The 18,415-nt window shown below is 49.6% G+C and overlaps 2 protein-coding genes across 6 annotated transcripts; one reads left to right on the forward strand and one right to left on the reverse strand.

Annotated features, from left to right (window-relative positions):
• Positions 1-2,866: 2,866 nt before the first annotated feature.
• B3GALNT1 (beta-1,3-N-acetylgalactosaminyltransferase 1 (Globoside blood group)) lies at positions 2,867-9,158 on the reverse strand. Of its 3 annotated transcripts, XM_066556280.1 has the most exons (4): positions 9,136-9,158; positions 7,918-8,109; positions 6,484-6,629; positions 2,867-5,708 (listed from the first exon to the last, which is right to left on the reverse strand). In XM_066556280.1, the coding sequence occupies exon 4, from the start codon at positions 5,646-5,648 to the stop codon at positions 4,662-4,664; it is 987 nt and encodes a 328-aa protein (XP_066412377.1). In that variant the 5' UTR covers positions 5,649-5,708; positions 6,484-6,629; positions 7,918-8,109; positions 9,136-9,158; the 3' UTR covers positions 2,867-4,661. The 3 variants fall into 3 exon arrangements, with proteins under 3 accessions (XP_066412377.1, XP_066412379.1, XP_066412378.1); XM_066556282.1 differs by lacking the exon at positions 6,484-6,629; XM_066556281.1 differs by lacking the exons at positions 7,918-8,109; positions 9,136-9,158 and having other exon boundaries at positions 6,484-6,686.
• A 93-nt stretch (positions 9,159-9,251) lies between these two features.
• Positions 9,252-17,370, forward strand: ARL14 (ADP ribosylation factor like GTPase 14). 3 transcript variants are annotated; one of them, XM_066556986.1, is made up of 3 exons: positions 9,886-12,865; positions 15,152-15,765; positions 17,026-17,370. In XM_066556986.1, the coding sequence occupies exon 1, from the start codon at positions 12,022-12,024 to the stop codon at positions 12,601-12,603; it is 582 nt and encodes a 193-aa protein (XP_066413083.1). In that variant the 5' UTR covers positions 9,886-12,021; the 3' UTR covers positions 12,604-12,865; positions 15,152-15,765; positions 17,026-17,370. The 3 variants fall into 3 exon arrangements, 2 of the variants coding, with proteins under 2 accessions (XP_066413083.1, XP_066413082.1); XR_010784213.1 differs by lacking the exon at positions 9,886-12,865 and adding an exon at positions 9,252-9,541 and having other exon boundaries at positions 15,152-17,370; XM_066556985.1 differs by having other exon boundaries at positions 15,152-17,370.
• Positions 17,371-18,415: the final 1,045 nt, after the last annotated feature.

Here is an 18,415-nt window from a genome sequence, read left to right on the forward strand (position 1 = left end):
GGGAACTGGGTTCTTCCCAAACTGGGCTGTTCCCAAACAGGGCTGTTCCCAGGGGTGTCCCAGCTCCCAGCTCTGGGGAATTGGGCTGTTCCCAAACTGGACATTCCAGCTCCCAGCACTCTGGAGCTGGGCTGTTCCCACATTGGGCTGTTCCCAAACTGGGCTGTTCCCAAATTCATCTGGTCCCAGGGATGTCCCAGCTCCCAGTGCTTGAGAATTTGGGAATTTGAGCTGTTCCCCAGGCATGTCCCAGTGCTCAGGAACTGGGCTGTTCCCAGGGCTGTCCCAGCTCCCAGCACTCTGGAGCTGGGCTGTTCCCAAGCTGGGCTGTTCCCAAACTGGGCTGTTCCCAAATTCATCTGGTCCCAGGGATGTCCCTACTCACAGTGCTGGGGATTTGGGCTGTTCCCAAGCTGGGCTGTTCCCAGGGCTGTCCCAGCTCCCAGTGCCTCCCCTGGGATGCTCTGCTGATTCCCTCAGCCTGCAGCACAGGGGTTGCTCTGGAGCTCATCCATCCCTCGGGTCATTCCTGCGCTGTCCCAGCCTGTCCCCAGCGTGGTGGCACCGTGGCTCCTTCTGCTGGCCTGAGACATTCCCACAAACCCCACAGCAGCCCTTGGGATAAAGGGTTCCAGCTCCCACTGCTGCTGCTGTTGCAGGGTTAAACCATTCCCAGAGGTGAAATTAAAAATATTGTGAAGATTTTAGAGTCCAGGAGTCAGAATTAAAGCACTGCATCAGCTTGGCTGCAGAAACACCCATGCCACAGCCTCAAAAAAAAAAAACAAAAACAAACATAATAAAGGGAATTTTGTGTCTCAGGATACAGGAGAGTCCTGCTTTAAATAATATGGATTTATTGCTGATGTAGCTGATACTTGTTTTACACAGAGAAGCATTTAGTCAGTGATTCTATCACAGAAAAAACACCTCAGCAGCCTTTCATGCCCCAAAGCAGGATTTTAGGCCTCTGAACAAAATTCCAGGTGAGAATGTTCTGCTGGAATTTGGCCACTGCAGAGCCCAGAGCTGCAGCCCCTTGTGCCCAACATATTCATAAATGGCCTTTCTGAAACTCCCAGAGAAAAAAAAGATTTGTACAGACAATTAATAATGAGCTGAAGCTTTGTTACTTTTTATTTTTCCAGTGCTGACTGGAAAAGGCTTAGGGGAGCCAGTGGATAAATCTGGATTTTCCTGAGGGAACTCAGAATTCCAGGGATCAGCTCTGGAGGATAATCTGGGTGCTCTGGGAAGCAAAACCTGGTGGGTGCAGCTGCCAGAACCACAAGCAGAGGCTGGAGGGCAATTCCTGAGGGGAAAACAATGGATTCCGTGGATTTGGGCAGCTCCTGTGCCTGCTCTGTCCAGCCCTGAGGGAGATGGAATTGAGGGGGGGTTTTTAAGGTCCCAAGCCAGTCTGGGATTCTGGGAATTATCTCAGCAATAGGGAACTAAAGCACTTTGGTTCTTTTTCCCAAGCGTATTTCATGGCCAATCCTGCATTTTTTGGAAGCCTGAGTTGCACCCATGGGCACAGGAAGCCTCTCTGACACCAGACATCCAGAAATGGGAGGCAGAATGTAGGGAAATGCCCCAAACATCCCGTTACACTGAGCACAGGGAATCTCCTGTCTGATTTGTGGGAATTTCTTTGTGCCAGGGTGCACACAAAGCACTGCAGCATTTAACTCCTCTGAAATAACACCCAGACTGGGAATTTCACCTTGGAACCCACTTCTGCTCCCCACCCAGCAGCAACAACCAAACACCTTTGCCCAATTAATTATTATTATTATTATTATTATTATTATTATTATTATTATTATTATTATTAGGCTTTTCAGGTCAGGAAACCCCACAGTTTTCCCATCAAAATCACAAATATTTGGAACTCTGATTTAATACAGCTGCATGGAAAAAAAAAACAACTTATTTGGGATTTGAGAAACCTTTAACCTGTGTTTTACACTTTGTTTTTAGTACAATATTCCAGGCAGATGCAATAAAATTTGGCCCCTCCCTACTTCAATGCCCAGATTATTTCATACTTTTAAGGTTTTTCACCTTTTGCCAGGCTGCTCACACTAAAAACTTCCCTAAAATGGCTTTGAGCAGAAACAGGAGCTCAGTTAGGAATTTTACAGCCTTCTAAGCAATAATAAAGTCAGAATCAAATACAAGCCAGACTTGGAATTGATTTTTTTAAGAAAACCAGGAGCAGGATGGATGTTTTTCCAATGCTGCTGGCACTGTAAATGACAATTAACTTCAGGTGGCACAAAGAGATCACTGTGTATGAACCTTGGAACCTGTGAGCAGCGTCAGCATTTGGGGCACACAAACCCCGAGTTCCTGCAGGTGACAGGAGAATTTCTGGCCATCCTCACCTCCCCAGGACTCTCATTCCTCCCCCACCACGGGCACTCTCTGCTTTATCCATTTTCTGAAGGCAGCAGAGTCACGATTACGTTTTTATTTTGGAAAAAGCAATACAAGCTGTGCTGTAGTATCAGTGTTCTTGTGGTAAATAATTTATTTCCAAGCATTTCACATGGCAGGCTCAGAGAAGCACGGAGGGGTGTGGGGTTTGAGATGTGCAAACAATCACAGAACAAGGCAGTTCTCCCAGTACCTGCTCAGAGAACAATCAAATCCCAGCTCCCAAACCCGCAGCACAGCTGGAATTTCACCTGGAATAAAAGCATCATTCCCTCAGTTATGCAATACTGTATTTTCCCAAAAAAAAAAAAAAATTAATAATAGCCTTTATTTTTTAAAAGCTTTGACCTTTTTCCCCATCAGAACACTGAAATCCTTGTCTGGAGGAGTGTTGTCCCCAAGACTTTTTCATCCCTAAAAAAAAAAAAAAACCACAAGAAATTCCACCCCAGCCCCAGGTGCAGCTGTGGAGCAGAGCCAAAGCCAGCGGTGTCCCCAGGGTGCTGGGGGCACTGGTGACCCCTGGGCTCTGCCAGGGCTGTGGGTGCTGCCCTGGGCCCTGCAGGGCTGTGGGTGCTGCCCTGAGCTCTGCCAGGGCTGTGGGTGCTGCCCTGAGCTCTGCCAGGGCTGTGGGTGCTGCCCTGAGCCCTGCAGGGCTGTGGGTGCTGCCCTGAGCTCTGCAGGGCTGTGGGTGCTGCCCTGGGCTCTGCCAGGGCTGTGGGTGCTGCCCTGAGCTCTGCCAGGGCTGTGGGTGCTGCCAGGGCTGTGGGTGCTGCCCTGGGCTCTGCAGGGCTGTGGGTGCTGCCCTGGGCCCTGCAGGGCTGTGGGTGCTGCCCTGGGCTCTGCCAGGGCTGTGGGTGCTGCCCTGGGCCCTGCAGGGCTGTGGGTGCTGCCCTGGGCTCTGCAGGGCTGTGGGTGCTGCCAGGGCTGTGGGTGCTGCCCTGGGCTCTGCCAGGGCTGTGGGTGCTGCCCTGGGCTCTGCCAGGGCTGTGGGTGCTGCCAGGGCTGTGGGTGCTGCCCTGGGCTCTGCCAGGGCTGTGGGTGCTGCCGGGGCTGTGGGCAGCTCTGCCAGGGCTGTGGGTGCTGCCCTGGGCCCTGCAGGGCTGTGGGTGCTGCCAGGGCTGTGGGTGCTGCCCTGGGCCCTGCAGGGCTGTGGGTGCTGCCAGGGCTGTGGGTGCTGCCAGCCCGAGGGGAAGCCCTGGGAGCGTGGCCAGGACGTCTCCGCAGTCCCTCCCCCGTGTAGTGGATGTGTCCAGGTCAATTCTGTTCATGCAACTGCAAATTCTGTATCGTTGTCCATTAGAAGTGTAAACTACTGAGAACTGGGCCTTGCTGATATGAATAAAGTGATTAAAAAATGGTCTTTACACACAGGGAGGAGTTGGTCTTCTCTAAAGTAGCAACGGGCGGATTTCTTCTTTTTTGCGTTTTCAAACTGGAACCAAATGATTCATCTAGGCATAAAAAAAATCATGAAGAAACAGGCACAACAAAAATGGTTTTTCATCTTCTCCACAGGGTTCCAAAAGTCCTGGGATGCAGCACACACACACACACACAGGGGTGGGGGGATTGATGATCCCAGTGGTTTTGGGATGTCCAAGTTGATCATGAGCTCCACTCCATCCCCCTGGTCTGGGAGCACCAGCAGAGACACCAAAGTCTCTCCATTTAATATGCACACACAAAGTGCATCACATCTCCAGCATTTCTCACCAGCTCCTGCAGATCCCACAGGATCCCCAGGCTGGGAACACTCCTGGAAACCTCGTGGAGATGAGAAATTTAAATAACAAGGTGTGGCAGTCTCAGGAGGTTTACACAGAAAACAAGGTGGGGTTGGCTTGGGCTAGGCAGAGAACAAATAAAGGAGAGTGGCAATAAAGCAATAAAACCAATCCAGGCAGGAATTCAGGAAGCATCCTCCAAGCTGCTTTCTTGGCAGGAACATCTTTCCTCGATAGCATTTTGTACATTCCAGAAGATTCAGCGGGAAATCCCAGGGCTGCTCCGAGGACATGGAAAGGCAGCAGAGGCAGATGGGACAGAGCATTCCAAGGCACCCTCTGGGTGTGGGATACACACCTGGAAAAGTGCTTTGGGAATCCCTGGTTTTGTTGAAAAGCACTGGAATGCCCTAGAGAAACACTGCCCCAGCAGCCAGAGTCATTCCAAAGGCCACTCTCACAGCCAATGGAAGATTCTAAATAAATCCACAATCAAAGGCAAGGTTTTGAAGTGTTGGCTGACAAATCCTGCCAAAACTGGATCAGTTCACTTGATGTAAGGCCATGAACTGCAATCAAACGTCTGTACTTACAGATATCGAAGTCGATTTTATAGAGAAAGAATTGTTCTGCATCTTGTGGAAGAGTGATGTTGACTTTGAGTATATTTAAGCAAATCCCCACATAAACATCCTCAAATTTCAGAGGTCTGACGTGGCTCATCAGCTCGTAAGTCCTCAGGGCCAGTTTTCCATCCAGGATGTACCCCAGGCCGCTGCAGTAGGGAGGATAGAGCCTGAAGGGATATTCCTGGTAGGAGATGAACCTTTTCCTGTCAGAGCCTCGGTAGGCGAAGTTATCGATGAGGGGGTACCCGGTGAAAACGTTCTCCGAGGAGTTCAGCTGCAGCAGGAGCTGCACCAGGTTGGGAGTGTTGATGAAGACATCGGCGTCGGTCTTCATGAAGAACCTGGCGCTGGAACAGAACTCAGAGAACCACTGGAAGGCCATGATGGTCTTCAGGGTGAGGTTGTCATACGTGTCCACGAAGTCCTGGCGGATGATGTCCCCGTAGAGGATGCTCTCGTCCTCCACCGCCAGCGCCGCCGCCCTGTCCTCCCTCTGCGTGTCCTGCCCCAGCAGGAACAGCGTCAGGATGCGCTGGCCCCACCAGGAGTCCCGGGAGCCCCACGTGATCCTGATGGCCTGCCTGGCTTTCAGGTCCCTGGGGCTGGAAGCCACCAGGATGACCAGGAAGGGGCGGAGGTCGGAGCACGTGGGGCGCGCGCGCAGCGTGAACGGGCGCGGCTGCCGGTGCACGGGCTCGTACTCGTAGAAGTACAGAGGGTTCACAGTCTCCAGGGCAGCCCTGGGGGAGGAGGTTATGTACCACACGGTTATCGTGGAAAACACCACCAGACACACGAAAATCCATTTCAAAGGTCTCATGCACAAGGCGCTGATCAGGACCGGGATCATGGTCGGGATCTGCTGGTGCCACTCAGGATCTGTTCCGTGAGTCCTGGAGCATCTTCCTCACTGAAGGAGAAAGGGGAAAGTGGCATTCAGAGTGCTGTTAGTCAAATATTCCCTTTTCCTTGTGTTGGCTGAAGCGCCAGCTGGAATTGTGCTGTGGTACCAGCTAAGGCAAGCATTCCTGATCCAGCTGTCCTGATCCCAGGGATGGCACAGAGCCCCAGCCCAGCAGGGTTTGCTGAGTGTAGGGCACAGAGCTCCAGCCCAGCAGGGTTTGCTAAGCAGGATATGGAGCCCCTGCCCAGCAGGGTTTGCTGAGTGTAGGGCATGGAGCCCCAGCCCAGCATCGTTTGCTGAGTGTAGGGCACAGAGCCCCTGCCCAGCAGGGTTTGCTAAGCAGGGCACAGAGCCCCTGCCCAGCAGGGTTTGCTAAGCAGGGCACAGAGCCCCTGCCCAGCAGGGTTTGCTGAGTGTAGGGCACAGAGCCCCTGCCCAGCAGGGTTTGCTAAGCAGGGCACAGAGCCCCTGCCCAGCAGGGTTTGCTAAGCAGGGCACAGAGCCCCTGCCCAGCAGGGTTTGCTGAGTGTAGGGCACAGAGCCCCTGCCCAGCAGGGTTTGCTGAGTGTAGGGCACAGAGCCCCTGCCCAGCAGGGTTTGCTGAGCAGGGCACAGAGCCCCTGCCCAGCAGGGTTTGCTGAGTGTAGGGCACAGAGCCCCTGCCCAGCAGGGTTTGCTGAGTGTAGGGCACGGAGCCCCAGCCCAGCAGGGTTTGCTGAGCAGGGCTTGCACAAAAAGCAAAGCTCGTGGCTTCCACCCTGCAGACCCCCCCTGCACAGACCTGATCTCCAGCCACGGTCCTGCTCCAAGAATCCAGGGGTCTCCAGGTGCCTCTGACTCGACTCCACCTCAAGGACACGGGACCGTGCACAAAACCCAGCAAACTCTCAGGAAGCGGATGCTCAGAGCCTCAGAGTTTTGGTTTTTCTGTTCATGGACAAAACCCAGCAAACTCTCAGGAAGCGGATGCTCAGAGCCTCAGGGTTTTGGTTTTTCTGTTAGAGACAGGAAATCTGAGTGATCTGCATGAGCCTCAGCACGTGGGCAGGAAAGCAGAACTAGGAGCAAGTGCTTCACTTTCATTCAAGGCCTGAGCAGCTGCTTGTGCTGAGAGGGAGGGGGGAAGGTAAAAATCACCTGCCTTAAATCAAGCGACATACTCAAGCTGGTTTTGACTAAAATCATGACTGTTTTTACCATCAGCCAGGTGATTTTTGGATTTGAGGCACACAAATCCAACAGCAGGTCCTTCCAAACCCCTGTGGAATCCGTGCTGAAGCTGTTGCTCCAATGTCAGGATTAGAGATTCCAACGGATAAATCTTCACAAAATTCAGTTTAAAACCAAACCCCCAGGCCTGTACCCACATGTAGTTTTATTTCCTTAAAACTACACGTGCTCTATCATCTATTTTAGACATCTTTAAGCCAAAATAACCCCAGTGCCTAACTGTGGGAATTCCAAATGGTTTCTGATGTTTGCAGTGATAATATTTATCCTGCACAAGCACACACAAAGACACAGTCAGGATGACAGAAGGTTTGGTTTCACAGCACAGTTAATTACTCTTTATCTTCAAAAATATAACCACAGGGCTCATAAATGTTTTTGATTTGACAAATAAATCCAGCCTCCAGAACAGCACTGTGGAGTCCAGGGGAATTTGATTTTCCAGAGCCCACCTGCCTCGTGTTTCTGTGTAGGATCTGATTTAAATTAATCATCCTTTAAAGGAAGCATTTGGAGAACATTTCACCAACAATGGCCTTAAAACAGATTAAAGCAATTTTCTATAAAGCATTTAAATAGAAGAATTTCAGACTGATTCCTCTCAAAATCAGTAATTAACTAATAGGAATCTTCTCTTTTTATACATCAACCTGAATTTCAGTGGACAATAGGAGAATACATACTGGAAGAAAATAACCTACGTTATGTATCAGTAATATTTGATTTTAGATCAATAACATTTATTTTGATTATCAACTTTAAAGCTTATCAGTGCAAACTGATCCGTTTGATCAGTTCCTGTCTGCCTAATGGAAAAAATATTATAGTTTGATTTTTAAAGGAAGACAAAGCCTGGTTTCATGACACTCTAAACAACAAAATTGGAGACAAATCCTGACCTGCTACATAAGGAAAAATCTGTGAAAATAAACATCAGTTCAGGTCCTTCAGGAAAGACCAGCCACACAGGGAAATAAATCCCCACCTTCTCCTCTTTGGAGTGCTTGAAGCACAGCGAGGCAGTTGAGTCAGCAAGCTCTGAGCACTCCTGCTCAGTCATGGTGCAGGTTCTGCCCTTCCAGCTCCTCCTCCACCTCCAGACTTTGCGCTGGCACTCGCTCCCTTCCAGCTGTGGATGACAGCTCCTTCCAGGGCATTACTTTCATTTTCTTCCAAGCTGAGATTGCGCCAAAAGATAAAACTGGTGACTTTTGAGATAAATGTGAGGCAACACAGGGCTCAGAACGCTCCTCTACAGGGATTTAGATCCATCTCCACCTAGGCAGGGGATTGTGTAATGTGGACGTGCTTGGGCATGAAAAAGGTGGGAAATTCTCATATTCATTAAAGATTACTAATTATAATAACCAATAGTCCAATATGATTATTTTAAAATACCACAGTAAGAGGTGTATAGGAAAATAATTCCTTTATAAGGCTACCAGCAGAAATAATTTGGAAATATATTATTTAAAGCTGGCTTTAAGGCCGGCTTGGGCGCAGCCTGGACTATGGGACACGTGTCCCCGCACACGGCAGGAGATGAGCGAGACTAAGTTTAAAGTCCTTGCAGCCCAAACCAGCCACCGATTATACGTTTTTAAACTTAAAACCAATCGAAACTAGAGGCAATTTCGCAAGACCCCGGGCCGCGATGCTCTAATATAACAAAACTTCAACTTAAAAAATAAAAAAAACCCTTTAAAAGACCTTTACCAGCGCCTGGCTGCCACTCGCTGCTCCCGCTCCCAGTCACCTTGGTCGGAGCGCGGGGAGCGCGGGGAGGTCGTGCCGGGCAGGAGGGGACGGCAGCGGGGCTGTGCCGCCCTCTGCCGAGCCCAGCCACCCCTTCCAGCCTTTTTCTGGCCTTTTTCTGGCCTTTTTCTGGGCTTCTGCATCCCAGCCGGCAGCGCCGCTCGGGGCTGTGCGCGCTTCCCCCGCATGCACCGCACCCCACCCTGGGCTGCCCGAGCGCCGCGAAGCCGCTCTCCATCCCCGTCCCACCCCACCCCATCCCATCCCACCCCATCCCATCCCATCCCATCCCATCCCATCCCATCCCATCCCATCCCACCCCATCCCACCCCATCCCATCCCACCCCATCCCATCCCACCCCATCCCATCCCATCCCATCCCATCCCACCCCATCCCATCCCATCCCATCCCATCCCATCCCATCCCATCCCATCCCATCCCCGTTACCGTGTCCCGCTCGGGGCGCTCCGGGCCGGGCGCGGCGGCCGCAGCGGGAAGGAGCCGCCTCCCCTTCCGCCTCCCCGAGCGGCGCCCGCTCCTCCGCCCTCGCCGGCCCCGGCCCCGGCTCCCCGCCGTCCCTCCGGCAGCCGGGGCCGGGCACGGGCAGCCGAGCCGCCTCCCCTCGGTGCCCCGGCCGTGAGGATTCGCTGCCCGATTCGTGCATCCGTCACCCTCGTCACTCCATCGAGCCTGCCCGGACGAGATGGGTTTGCGTTCTGCTGCTCGGTTCACGAAAGGGTTACAGGGCAGAGTTGGAGCTCGGATTAGTCAGTGCTCAGTCAGCTGTCCCCGTTTATGGCTCTGGTTCTGCAGGGGGACCGGGAGCTCGGCACAGAGGACGTAACTGGATCGGGTAAGAGACGCGGTACAATTGACCACTGGACCAAAGTACCCCGGGGGTAGCAGCGCAATGTCCCCCGAGAGTCCCTATCGACGGCGAGGTTTGCGATGTTGGATCAGGACATCCCGGTGGTGCAGCCGCTACTGAGGGTTCGTTTGTTCCGCGATAAACAACAACAGGTCGCAGGCCGGCAGAGCAAAGCCAGCCTTGGACAAAGCGAGGGTGGAGCGGGTTCGGTCCGGTCCGCTCCGGCTCCCGGGGTCGCACCGGCAGCAGGAGGGCTCTGTCCTGCGGCCCCACCTCTGGACCAGCGCGGGGAATCCTCCCGGGAGCGGCTCTGGCGCGGTCAGAAACCCGCAGAGCCCCACAGGAATTACCTCGTAAAAAGTCAGAGTCTGCTGGATCCCCGCTTTGAAGTGACAGCTGATGGAGGAAACAACAGCTGTTACCATAAACACCCCGTGCAGGTGGAGCACGCAGAGCGGGGAACTGTGAGTGTTCTCTGGGGACAGAGCATCCATCCCTGCCTTGCTCAAGATATCCCTATTTTATTGGAATCCCATCAAGGAATTCTGGTCCATTTGACCATTTGTTAAGCCTGTGTTCTGCAGTTTGCTGCCTCCCCATCTTTCAATTCATTCGTGTCCATTCATTGGTAAAGAAATGCAAGCACTTTCTTCCCTGGTTTAATACATCCTGACCTGCTCCTGAAAACCCCTACACATCACCCAGCCGTGTTATTAACCATGAAAAACGTGCAGCAGGGAGTGTGCCACTGTCATCTCTCTTTGCCCCCAATTAGTCCTGGTCTAACCCTTTTAGCCTCAAGAGAAACCAGATTACAACTTGTCTGTCAGGGCTGAGGTGGATTTTACGCAACCAATGTGGCAATTATCGAAATGATTGCTCTATCAGTCAGCAGCTTGGTACAAGACCTTTACATCTTTTTGCTGATTCTGGACTTTCTGAAGCAAAGAGGAATGGTTTGCTGGGTGTAAGGGCAACTCCTGCAGTACTCAGGATGTGTCAGAGCAGCCCAACGTGCATCCACTATCAGGAAAATGAATACTCAATAGGAACTCATTAATAGCTGACTAAATTTTCTATCTCCTCTTGCTTTATTCTGCTACTTGGAATGGTGGCCAAAGAAATGATCAAGACTTGGTTATTTCCTCGCTTCTTGACCCTTTCCTGAAGGAAATCTTCATTGGGCAACCGCAGAATAGAGCAAAATGAAGGTAACAGGAATTTTTAGTGTGAGGCAGCAGGAGCTCAGTGATGACCAGACCACAAGCTCTGGATTTAGGCTCCACCTTGCGGGGTGCAGTTGAACTGATTCACCAACAACACAAACAAACTCCCTGAGTTTACAGCCCTGGCAGGAGGAGTCACTGAGGCAGCTGCTTAGAGCAGAGCCCAGTTTTAGTGGAGTTCTTTTAGGGTTTGATTGAGTCCATGGGCTGGAACTCACATTTGAGACCACCTAAGATCAGTTTGTGGGAGATGAATGCACTGATAAATCAGCTACCAGCTCATTTTGCGGCTTGCTGAGTAGGGACAAATCTTAAATCATAAATCTCCCCTCCTCACTGCTTGGGTTCATATCTAGATGCCCTGTGCAGGCTGCCCTGGAGCAGAGGCTGGGCAGAGCTCCAGAATAAAGCAGGGATTCATTCCAAGCATCTCCTCCATGGATCCTCCTTGGGCAGCACCAGAGCCCAGCCAGGGCTGCACCCAAGATGAACCAAAATGGCCCCAAAATGCACGAGCGCTCCCGGGGTCTCTGCCTTGGATCAGTTCTGCTCCATTTGCACCTTGCAGTTCATTGTCCCATTCCAGCTTTAGCCCCTGCAGTCCCACCCTGCTTGTTTTTCTCTCTCCAGCCCACGGGGTTTGTGCTCTTGGGCTGAGATTTGGGTCATTTGTCCTTGGTGCCCAGCTGGAGCAGAATTGTTTTGCCCACCTACTCTGTGAAGAGAGCTTACCAACACTTAACATGAAGCTCAGAACTACACACTGAACCAGCACAGAATCTGAATATAAAATATCAGACTATAAAAGCTAAAGCTTAAGGCATCAATCTCATTTTTCTCCCAGCTGGCTGTGGATGCTCAGGGGGATTCTGTCAGAGCCAGGACCTGGCCATGCTCAGGGAATGCATGGATCAGGCTGCAGGTGCTGGGACACGGCTGCTCAAACCAGCTGGCAGCCCGTAACCTTTGTGCCTGTGCCAGTGGGGCCGTGGTTACTCATCCCAGTCCCACCCACGGGCTTGGCACGGAGCTCTGCGCCTTCCGAAGCCTCGTGGCTCCTTATCGCCCCGATAAAAGCCGCGTGTGTTCGTGCAGAGCTCCGCCTGCTCCAGAGCTCCCAGCTGCCTCTTCTCCCTCTCTGCGTGTGCCTCACCTCAGCAGGGGGACAGGCAGCGACACAACCTGGCCCCAGGGAAGAGGGGGAATATCCCTGGAGTAGAGAATTTATCCCCTGGATAAATGGGCCTGCAGAACGCCAAGGCCTCAAGGAAGGGGGCCAGCATCCCCATGCTGGGGCTGGACTCGGCGGGCAAATCCACGCTGCTCTACAAGCTCAGGTACAAAGATGCTTTTATAACAGTGCCCACGATTGGCTTCAATGTGGATATGATTGAAGCGGGGAAGGATTTCACACTGACGTTTTGGGATGTTGGGGGACAGAAGAAAATGAGAGAGCTCTGGAGCAATTTCCTGGAAGACGCCGGCGGGCTGCTGTACGTGGTGGACAGCTCTGACAAGCGGCGCCTGGAGGAGTCCAGGAGGGAACTGGAGCTCATTTTAAAGAACGAATCCATCAAAAACGTCCCGGTGGTGGTGCTGGCCAACAAGCAGGATTTGCCTGGAGCCCTGAACGCGGAGGAGATCACCAGGAAGCTCAAGATAAAGAAGTACTGCAGTGACAGGAACTGGTACGTGCAGCCCTGCTGTGCCATCACGGGAGAGGGGCTGGCGGAGGCTCTCCAGAGGGTGGCCACGTTTGCCAGGCAGTACAAGAAGTCAAAGGAGACTTTCATCACCCTGAAGGAACTCAACTCCTTTTAAGGATTTCTACCATCCACTTCTGGTGACTCTTAACAGACTTCATTGGACAGGATTCTGAAGAACTTTTATACATAAATATTTATAAGGGACCTTGATAATATTAAATTTTACTGTTATACCTGGAGATACTTGATGTACCTGATGGGATATCTCATACCTGAGATAGGACTCTGCAGCATTTTATTATTATTTTTTTATTTACTTGGAGTTATTCAAGTTGAATGATGAGAAAGGGGCAGTCGAGCACATGGAAATAAAATAGGTGAGCAGTGTTTCAGTGGCTTAAGTCAAATGAAGATTCAATTTTTTTCAAGTCATTTGGTCAGCAGTGATCAAATGCTGTTTTGTAATAAATGGAATAGATGTGTTTCCTGTTTGAAAATAGAGTGGGGTGAGAGCTGCAGCTCTAGTTATGTACAAGAGGATTTGGCTGTTTCTGCACTCTGGAAACCATTCCTGCAGGGAGGTGGTGACGAGCAGGACAGAGCAGGACGAGCTCCTCAGCCAGCCCCGGGCAGAGCCTGGCTCCAGGGCTGTCCCCAGGGTGCAGCTGTGAGCTCCCATTGTCCCAGAGGTGCTGCTCCCCTTGTTCCTGCACTGCTGCTCTGCCCTCCCCACCGGACACCAGCCAGGGAAGAGCTGAATCCCCTGGGGTTTGTGGGCATTTCCCAGTCCTGGCCGCTGGAAAAGCCGTGCCAGGGGTCCCCTTGTGCTCTCCTTTTTTTGGTTTCAGGATTACACCAAGGAAGTAGGTGGGAAGTAGGAAGTTTGCATTTCATTCTTACTAATAAACAGACAGGAATGTCAAGTTATAAAAGGGTGAAGCAGCAATAAAATCACCCAGACATACCCTGTTGTCTCATGCATGGGTTATTCAAAGACAAAAAGCATCAGGTGGGTTTGCTGAAATAGTAAACAAAGGGAAGTTTCCCAATAGTGGCTGTTATTAATACTGAGACTAATTAATTGCCAGGGGCTAAATCCTGAGTCATGCTGAGACTTGCTAAAAGCAGAGCAAATGTCTGGATTTCTCATTGCCTGCTCTGGTGATTCGGGCTCAATAGAAAATAGCATCTTCTGTCCCTAAAAAGATCTTTAAAAGGCATTAATGTTGGTTTTCCAAGGCAAAAAAATTCAATGTTTAAAAATGTGATATTTCATATTGATACATTTATAAATGTTTGCATGTGTATAGGGTGAATTCTCCTAATCTGATCACGTGTCTGTTATAAAGCAGAATTTACTTCTGTGGCCTCAGCACTTCCTCAGGGAGAAACACTCCTGAGAGATTTAATGAGGGTGCACCAGGGTCTCAAATTAGCCAAGAAGCAAGTTGTGAAGGGAGAAATAAAGTTGTAAAAGAGACCAGCTCATACAGCTAAAAATGAGAATAAGCTCTCAGGCACACAGGCCCTTCTGCAGGTTATCAAATTACACTAAATGACACTCACATCAACTTGAAGAAATGTTTTACATTATGCTTCAAAGGAAAGGAATAAACTCAATTCCATTCCCTTCACAGAATATCAAGTATTTAAAAATTACATTTTTGAAGAGCTTGGTTTCCCAGAGAAGTGAAGGCAGGCCTGTTCCATCTGCCCAAGGTGACCCCAACCTTTTGGAATCATTTTAAAGATTTAAAATAAATATCAGTCAGGCTGGCTTGGAGGTGCAGGCTCTCAGGGCAATTAGATGCCTGAAAGTCGAAATAAAAACCTCAGTGAGGCAGAGAAAAGTGACCACCCCTTAAGGGCAAGGCTGCTGAGGCACAAAAAGCTGATCCCCGTGGAGATAAATGCTCCATTGACACATCAATGGGCTCCTCTGCTCCCGGAGCTGCCGGGGCTTTTCCATCGTGCTTGGACCAGCAGAGCACTCAGGCTCCCTCAGGATGGGACAGAGATGGGGTGCCCTGCTCCAAACCCGGAGCAGAACCTTCCCTGGCACTCAGCACATCTTGGGAAGGTGCTGGGAAGGGAACTGGGGCGCAGCTCTGAGCCCAGGCTCACCCCAGCGTGTTGTGTGCTCCCGGGGGAAGCCCGGGGATTGTTGGATATCTGATCCCATCACGTGTGCTGGGGTGAAATTAATACCCAGGGACTTCCTAAGGTTCCAAAGCTTCCAGCTCCATCCCTCTTGGGGAGTTTGAACTGCCTGGCTGAACACCATGAGCAGAATTGTCTTGGTGTATCAGGAATTCTGCCGGTGCTAAAGTCCAACCTGCAGCACAGGGATAATTTATTCCTACATAGGCTTGGCTTCTTTTATTATTTAGAATTTTTAGAGATTACTCACTGAAAAACTTTTAGGATTTTTGAAGGGTTTGGGATGCTTTGAGATGGTGAGAAATCAGAATCTGAAGAGCCCTGAAGCACTGGAGCTGAAGTCTGGGGGTCGAAAACTTTTCATGGGATGAAAGGCCTTGAAGAGTTGGGGTCAGATGTTTGTTTGGGTCAGCTGCTTATTTTGCTCCAGATTTGGGAATTTTTTAATCAGCTCACTCTGCTATTTTCCATTTTTAATTGTTGCCTTCTGGCACTCTCTGCAGGTGTTCTGTAACTGAAGAGCTCAAATTCTTCCGTGTCTACTCCTGTTCCTTAAAGAGTTTGCTGTGCCTGATCCTTTGTGCCGACAGAAGAGTCAGCATGACAAAACAAACGGGACACAAAAAGAGAAGGGCCTGAAGCCCAAGGCCTGCAGGACCCTGTGCCCTCTCAGGGAGATGGGGTTGGATGGCACCATTTGAAGCTGACAGACCCAGGGGAATGGGGCCTGTCCTGTTGGCCATTCCTGGATGAGATCCCTGTGGTTTGAAGTCACATTGAGGTTTCTGAGTTTAGGAATAACTCATGGAGCTCATTGAACAGGGGTCCAGCCAAATGGGGATGAAATGCCATTTTAAGGGAAGGTGTGGAGCAGCAGAATAATTTGGAGAGCAGCACTCCCTCCTGCTTTGCCTGGGAGACAACAGCCAATAATTTAGAATCCAGGAGAAGTGTAGTGTCTAAGGACTGCAGGCTTCTCCAGTATCAGATAGCTGGTGTTGCTCAAAATGTCTCTGTGCCATCTCATTTTGGACAAGTAACTGCACCAAAGGAGAGACTTTCCCGTGTCAAACAAGTTCTGAGTGCTGCAGAGGAGACAGCACCACTTTGAAGTGCTGTATGCACATTAAACAGGTTTTTTCCCCAAGTAAATGGGCCATGCTGAGTTCTGTGCTGCTTCCTGCACTTTAATTAGCTGAGGTATCCTGTTTGGATTCTGGACATCCATCTCCTCAGATCCCACAGCCCGGATTAGCCAACTGGCTGCAATTTGGGATGTAAATTCTGGAGGGTGGAGGCCCTCAGCACACACCACACTGCAGGGACCATTTGCAAATGGAGATTCATGGACAGTAAGGAGCCCAGACACATTCTGAAGGGAGGCGATTTGAGCAAACTGAGCATTCCCTGTGCTTCAGTTTCTCCAGGATTCTGTTCCACAGCGGTGCTCGGTGCTCCCGTGCTGCTCCTGCTCATCCCTGATGTGTTCGTGGCTCTCGGACTGACACAGCTCCCCCCAGCCCTGTCACCTGTGTGTCCCCTCCCTGCCTGTACCCAGCAGGGCTTTGTCCCTGTCCTGTCCTTCCCCACGAGGCCCAAGGGCAGTGCAGCTCCCATGCTCTCCTGAGCAGATTCCCCCGGGGTTTTTGGGTTAGCTCCCAGCCACTCCTCGGGCTTGGAGTGACCTACAGACATTTACAGACATTTACAGACATTTACAGGCATTTACAGACATTTACAGGCATTTACAGACATTTACAGACATTTACAACCCCATTTCATTGTTTTCTGCCAGCTCCTCCCTCAACGCTCTCCTTTCCCAGGATGTATGCAAACCTCCTGACAATGCTTTATGAGCCGTGGCTTTTGATGAATATTTTTTATTATTTCCTTGTTCTCCCCATACTTATTCATCTGCTCCCTTTTAGCCTTACAGGGTGCTTTCATTGGTGCAAAGATCATCTTTTTGTTCTGGGTTTTTACTTTTGTTTTAACCTTTTGTTGACTTGTTTTTACTTCGTTTTACCTTTTTTATTTGCCTGGCCAATGAGAAGTTTCTAGGCCTTTGTATTACCCTGATTCTGGCAAAATACTTGCAAAAATAAGTAATTTTGTGAGTTTAATAACCCACCTGGCTCTGAAACCCGAGCCATGCACATTGTTTGGTCTCAGCAATTATAGCTGGGAACAGCAGCAAGGATTTTATCGATCCAGACAAAGGCCAATCTCCTCTGAAATTCTGCTTGGCTGTTAAAGGCTAACTGTGCCTTGATCGATAGTTTTCAGTTACTTTATCTAAAGCACACACGTTTATCACTGAAGAATGTGAGTGTCTCAGCCTTCCCTCAAGAACTCAGAGAAGTTTTATTTCTTACAGGCCCGTCCCAGATTGCTGTGAAAATCCGTGGTATCGTTTGGATATAGCACAAAACATGAAGGCATTCTGCAAACAGCTTCATTAACAGATGATAAATTAATGTCTGGCTCCTCATGGGGTGGCTCAGGCCTGGATGCCTTTCCCAGCACAATTCCACAATTTTGGATCGAATTCATGTGGATTTTCCTTTTTTTGAGGATTAGCAATAGAAGGGAATAATTTTGGATCGAATTCACGTGGATTTTCTTGGTTGAGGATTAACAACAAAAGGGAATAATTTTGGATTGAATTTACATGGATTTTCCTTTGTTGAGGATTAATAATAAAGGTTTAATTTACCTGAAATGTCTAAAGGTGGTCACACAATTCTTCTGTGTCCATCAGTATTTACACAGCTTGAATTCTCTGAAAAGGTGAAAAAAATAATAAGAAAGAAAGAATTACAGAAGAAGAATTGAAGGAGTTAATCTGGAGGGGTGGTGGGGGAAGATTAACGACAGCAATACCATGAAAAAGGGAGGCGAAATGAAAAGTGAGAAAATTCTCAGGCCAAAGTACTGAGTGTTGTAGATGCACAAAGAAACAGAAAGAAAAAAAAAAAAAACATTAACTTTGCACTCTGGTGCAAAAGCTGAGGCTGCTCCTCTTTTAAAATCAACATTTCATGTGTGCAATCCCTCCTGGTGCCCGCAGGGGAACTTTCCTGGGCTCTCCCTGCACGGTCAAAGCTGAGGGCAGCAGTTTCACAGATAAAATAATATCAGGCCATAAAGATAATGTAACTTTGGAGCAAATACTCTGCAAAGAACTGTCTCCTGATAGCAACTCCAAACAGTCTTAATCCTGAGTGTTAACAGTTTAAAAATATTTAATATATTAAAGTCAAACTTTGTGGAAATTGATTATAGTTTGACTTAACTCTTCCATTTAACCTACACAGGAAAATTTAAAATTTCTTAGCTGTCACCTACATTGAGCCTTTTCTTTTTAACACTTAAGGTTTTCCACTGAGTGATCTGGATCATTGATTATTTAAAATCCCCATTTATTGCCCACACTAACGGGTGAATTTGTGCAGGCTTGGTTTCCCCGTGTGCTGCTGAAAAGCCCCCGTCAAGCACTAAGGAAAACCCGAGGAAAACACCTGAAAATTGAGAAATATTATTAAAAACCACTTGTATCAAATGTGTTTCCTCGCTGAGACATCTTGTGGTGTGTGAGGCTTCCTGCAGCTCGTCAAAACGAAACAATCGGGTCGCAAATTGGAACGGAGAACAGGGGAGCTCGAGAACTCTCTGAGAGGCTTAAACCACACAGCTAAAAATCGCTTTTTTTAAACAAAAACTGCCTCAGTGCAACACTGATGGGTTTATTCTCTGAGATTATTTTC

Source organism: Molothrus aeneus, chromosome 10 (assembly GCF_037042795.1).
Source record: "Molothrus aeneus isolate 106 chromosome 10, BPBGC_Maene_1.0, whole genome shotgun sequence".
In the NCBI taxonomy this organism is placed as follows: Eukaryota; Metazoa; Chordata; class Aves; order Passeriformes; family Icteridae; genus Molothrus; species Molothrus aeneus.

What these genes read in the sequence shown, in the direction of transcription:
- ARL14 (XM_066556985.1), top strand. Translation starts at nt 12,022, where the DNA reads ATGGGCCTGCAGAACGCCAAGGCCTCAAGGAAGGGGGCCAGCATCCCC.
- B3GALNT1 (XM_066556282.1), bottom strand. Translation starts at nt 5,648, where the DNA reads ATGATCCCGGTCCTGATCAGCGCCTTGTGCATGAGACCTTTGAAATGG.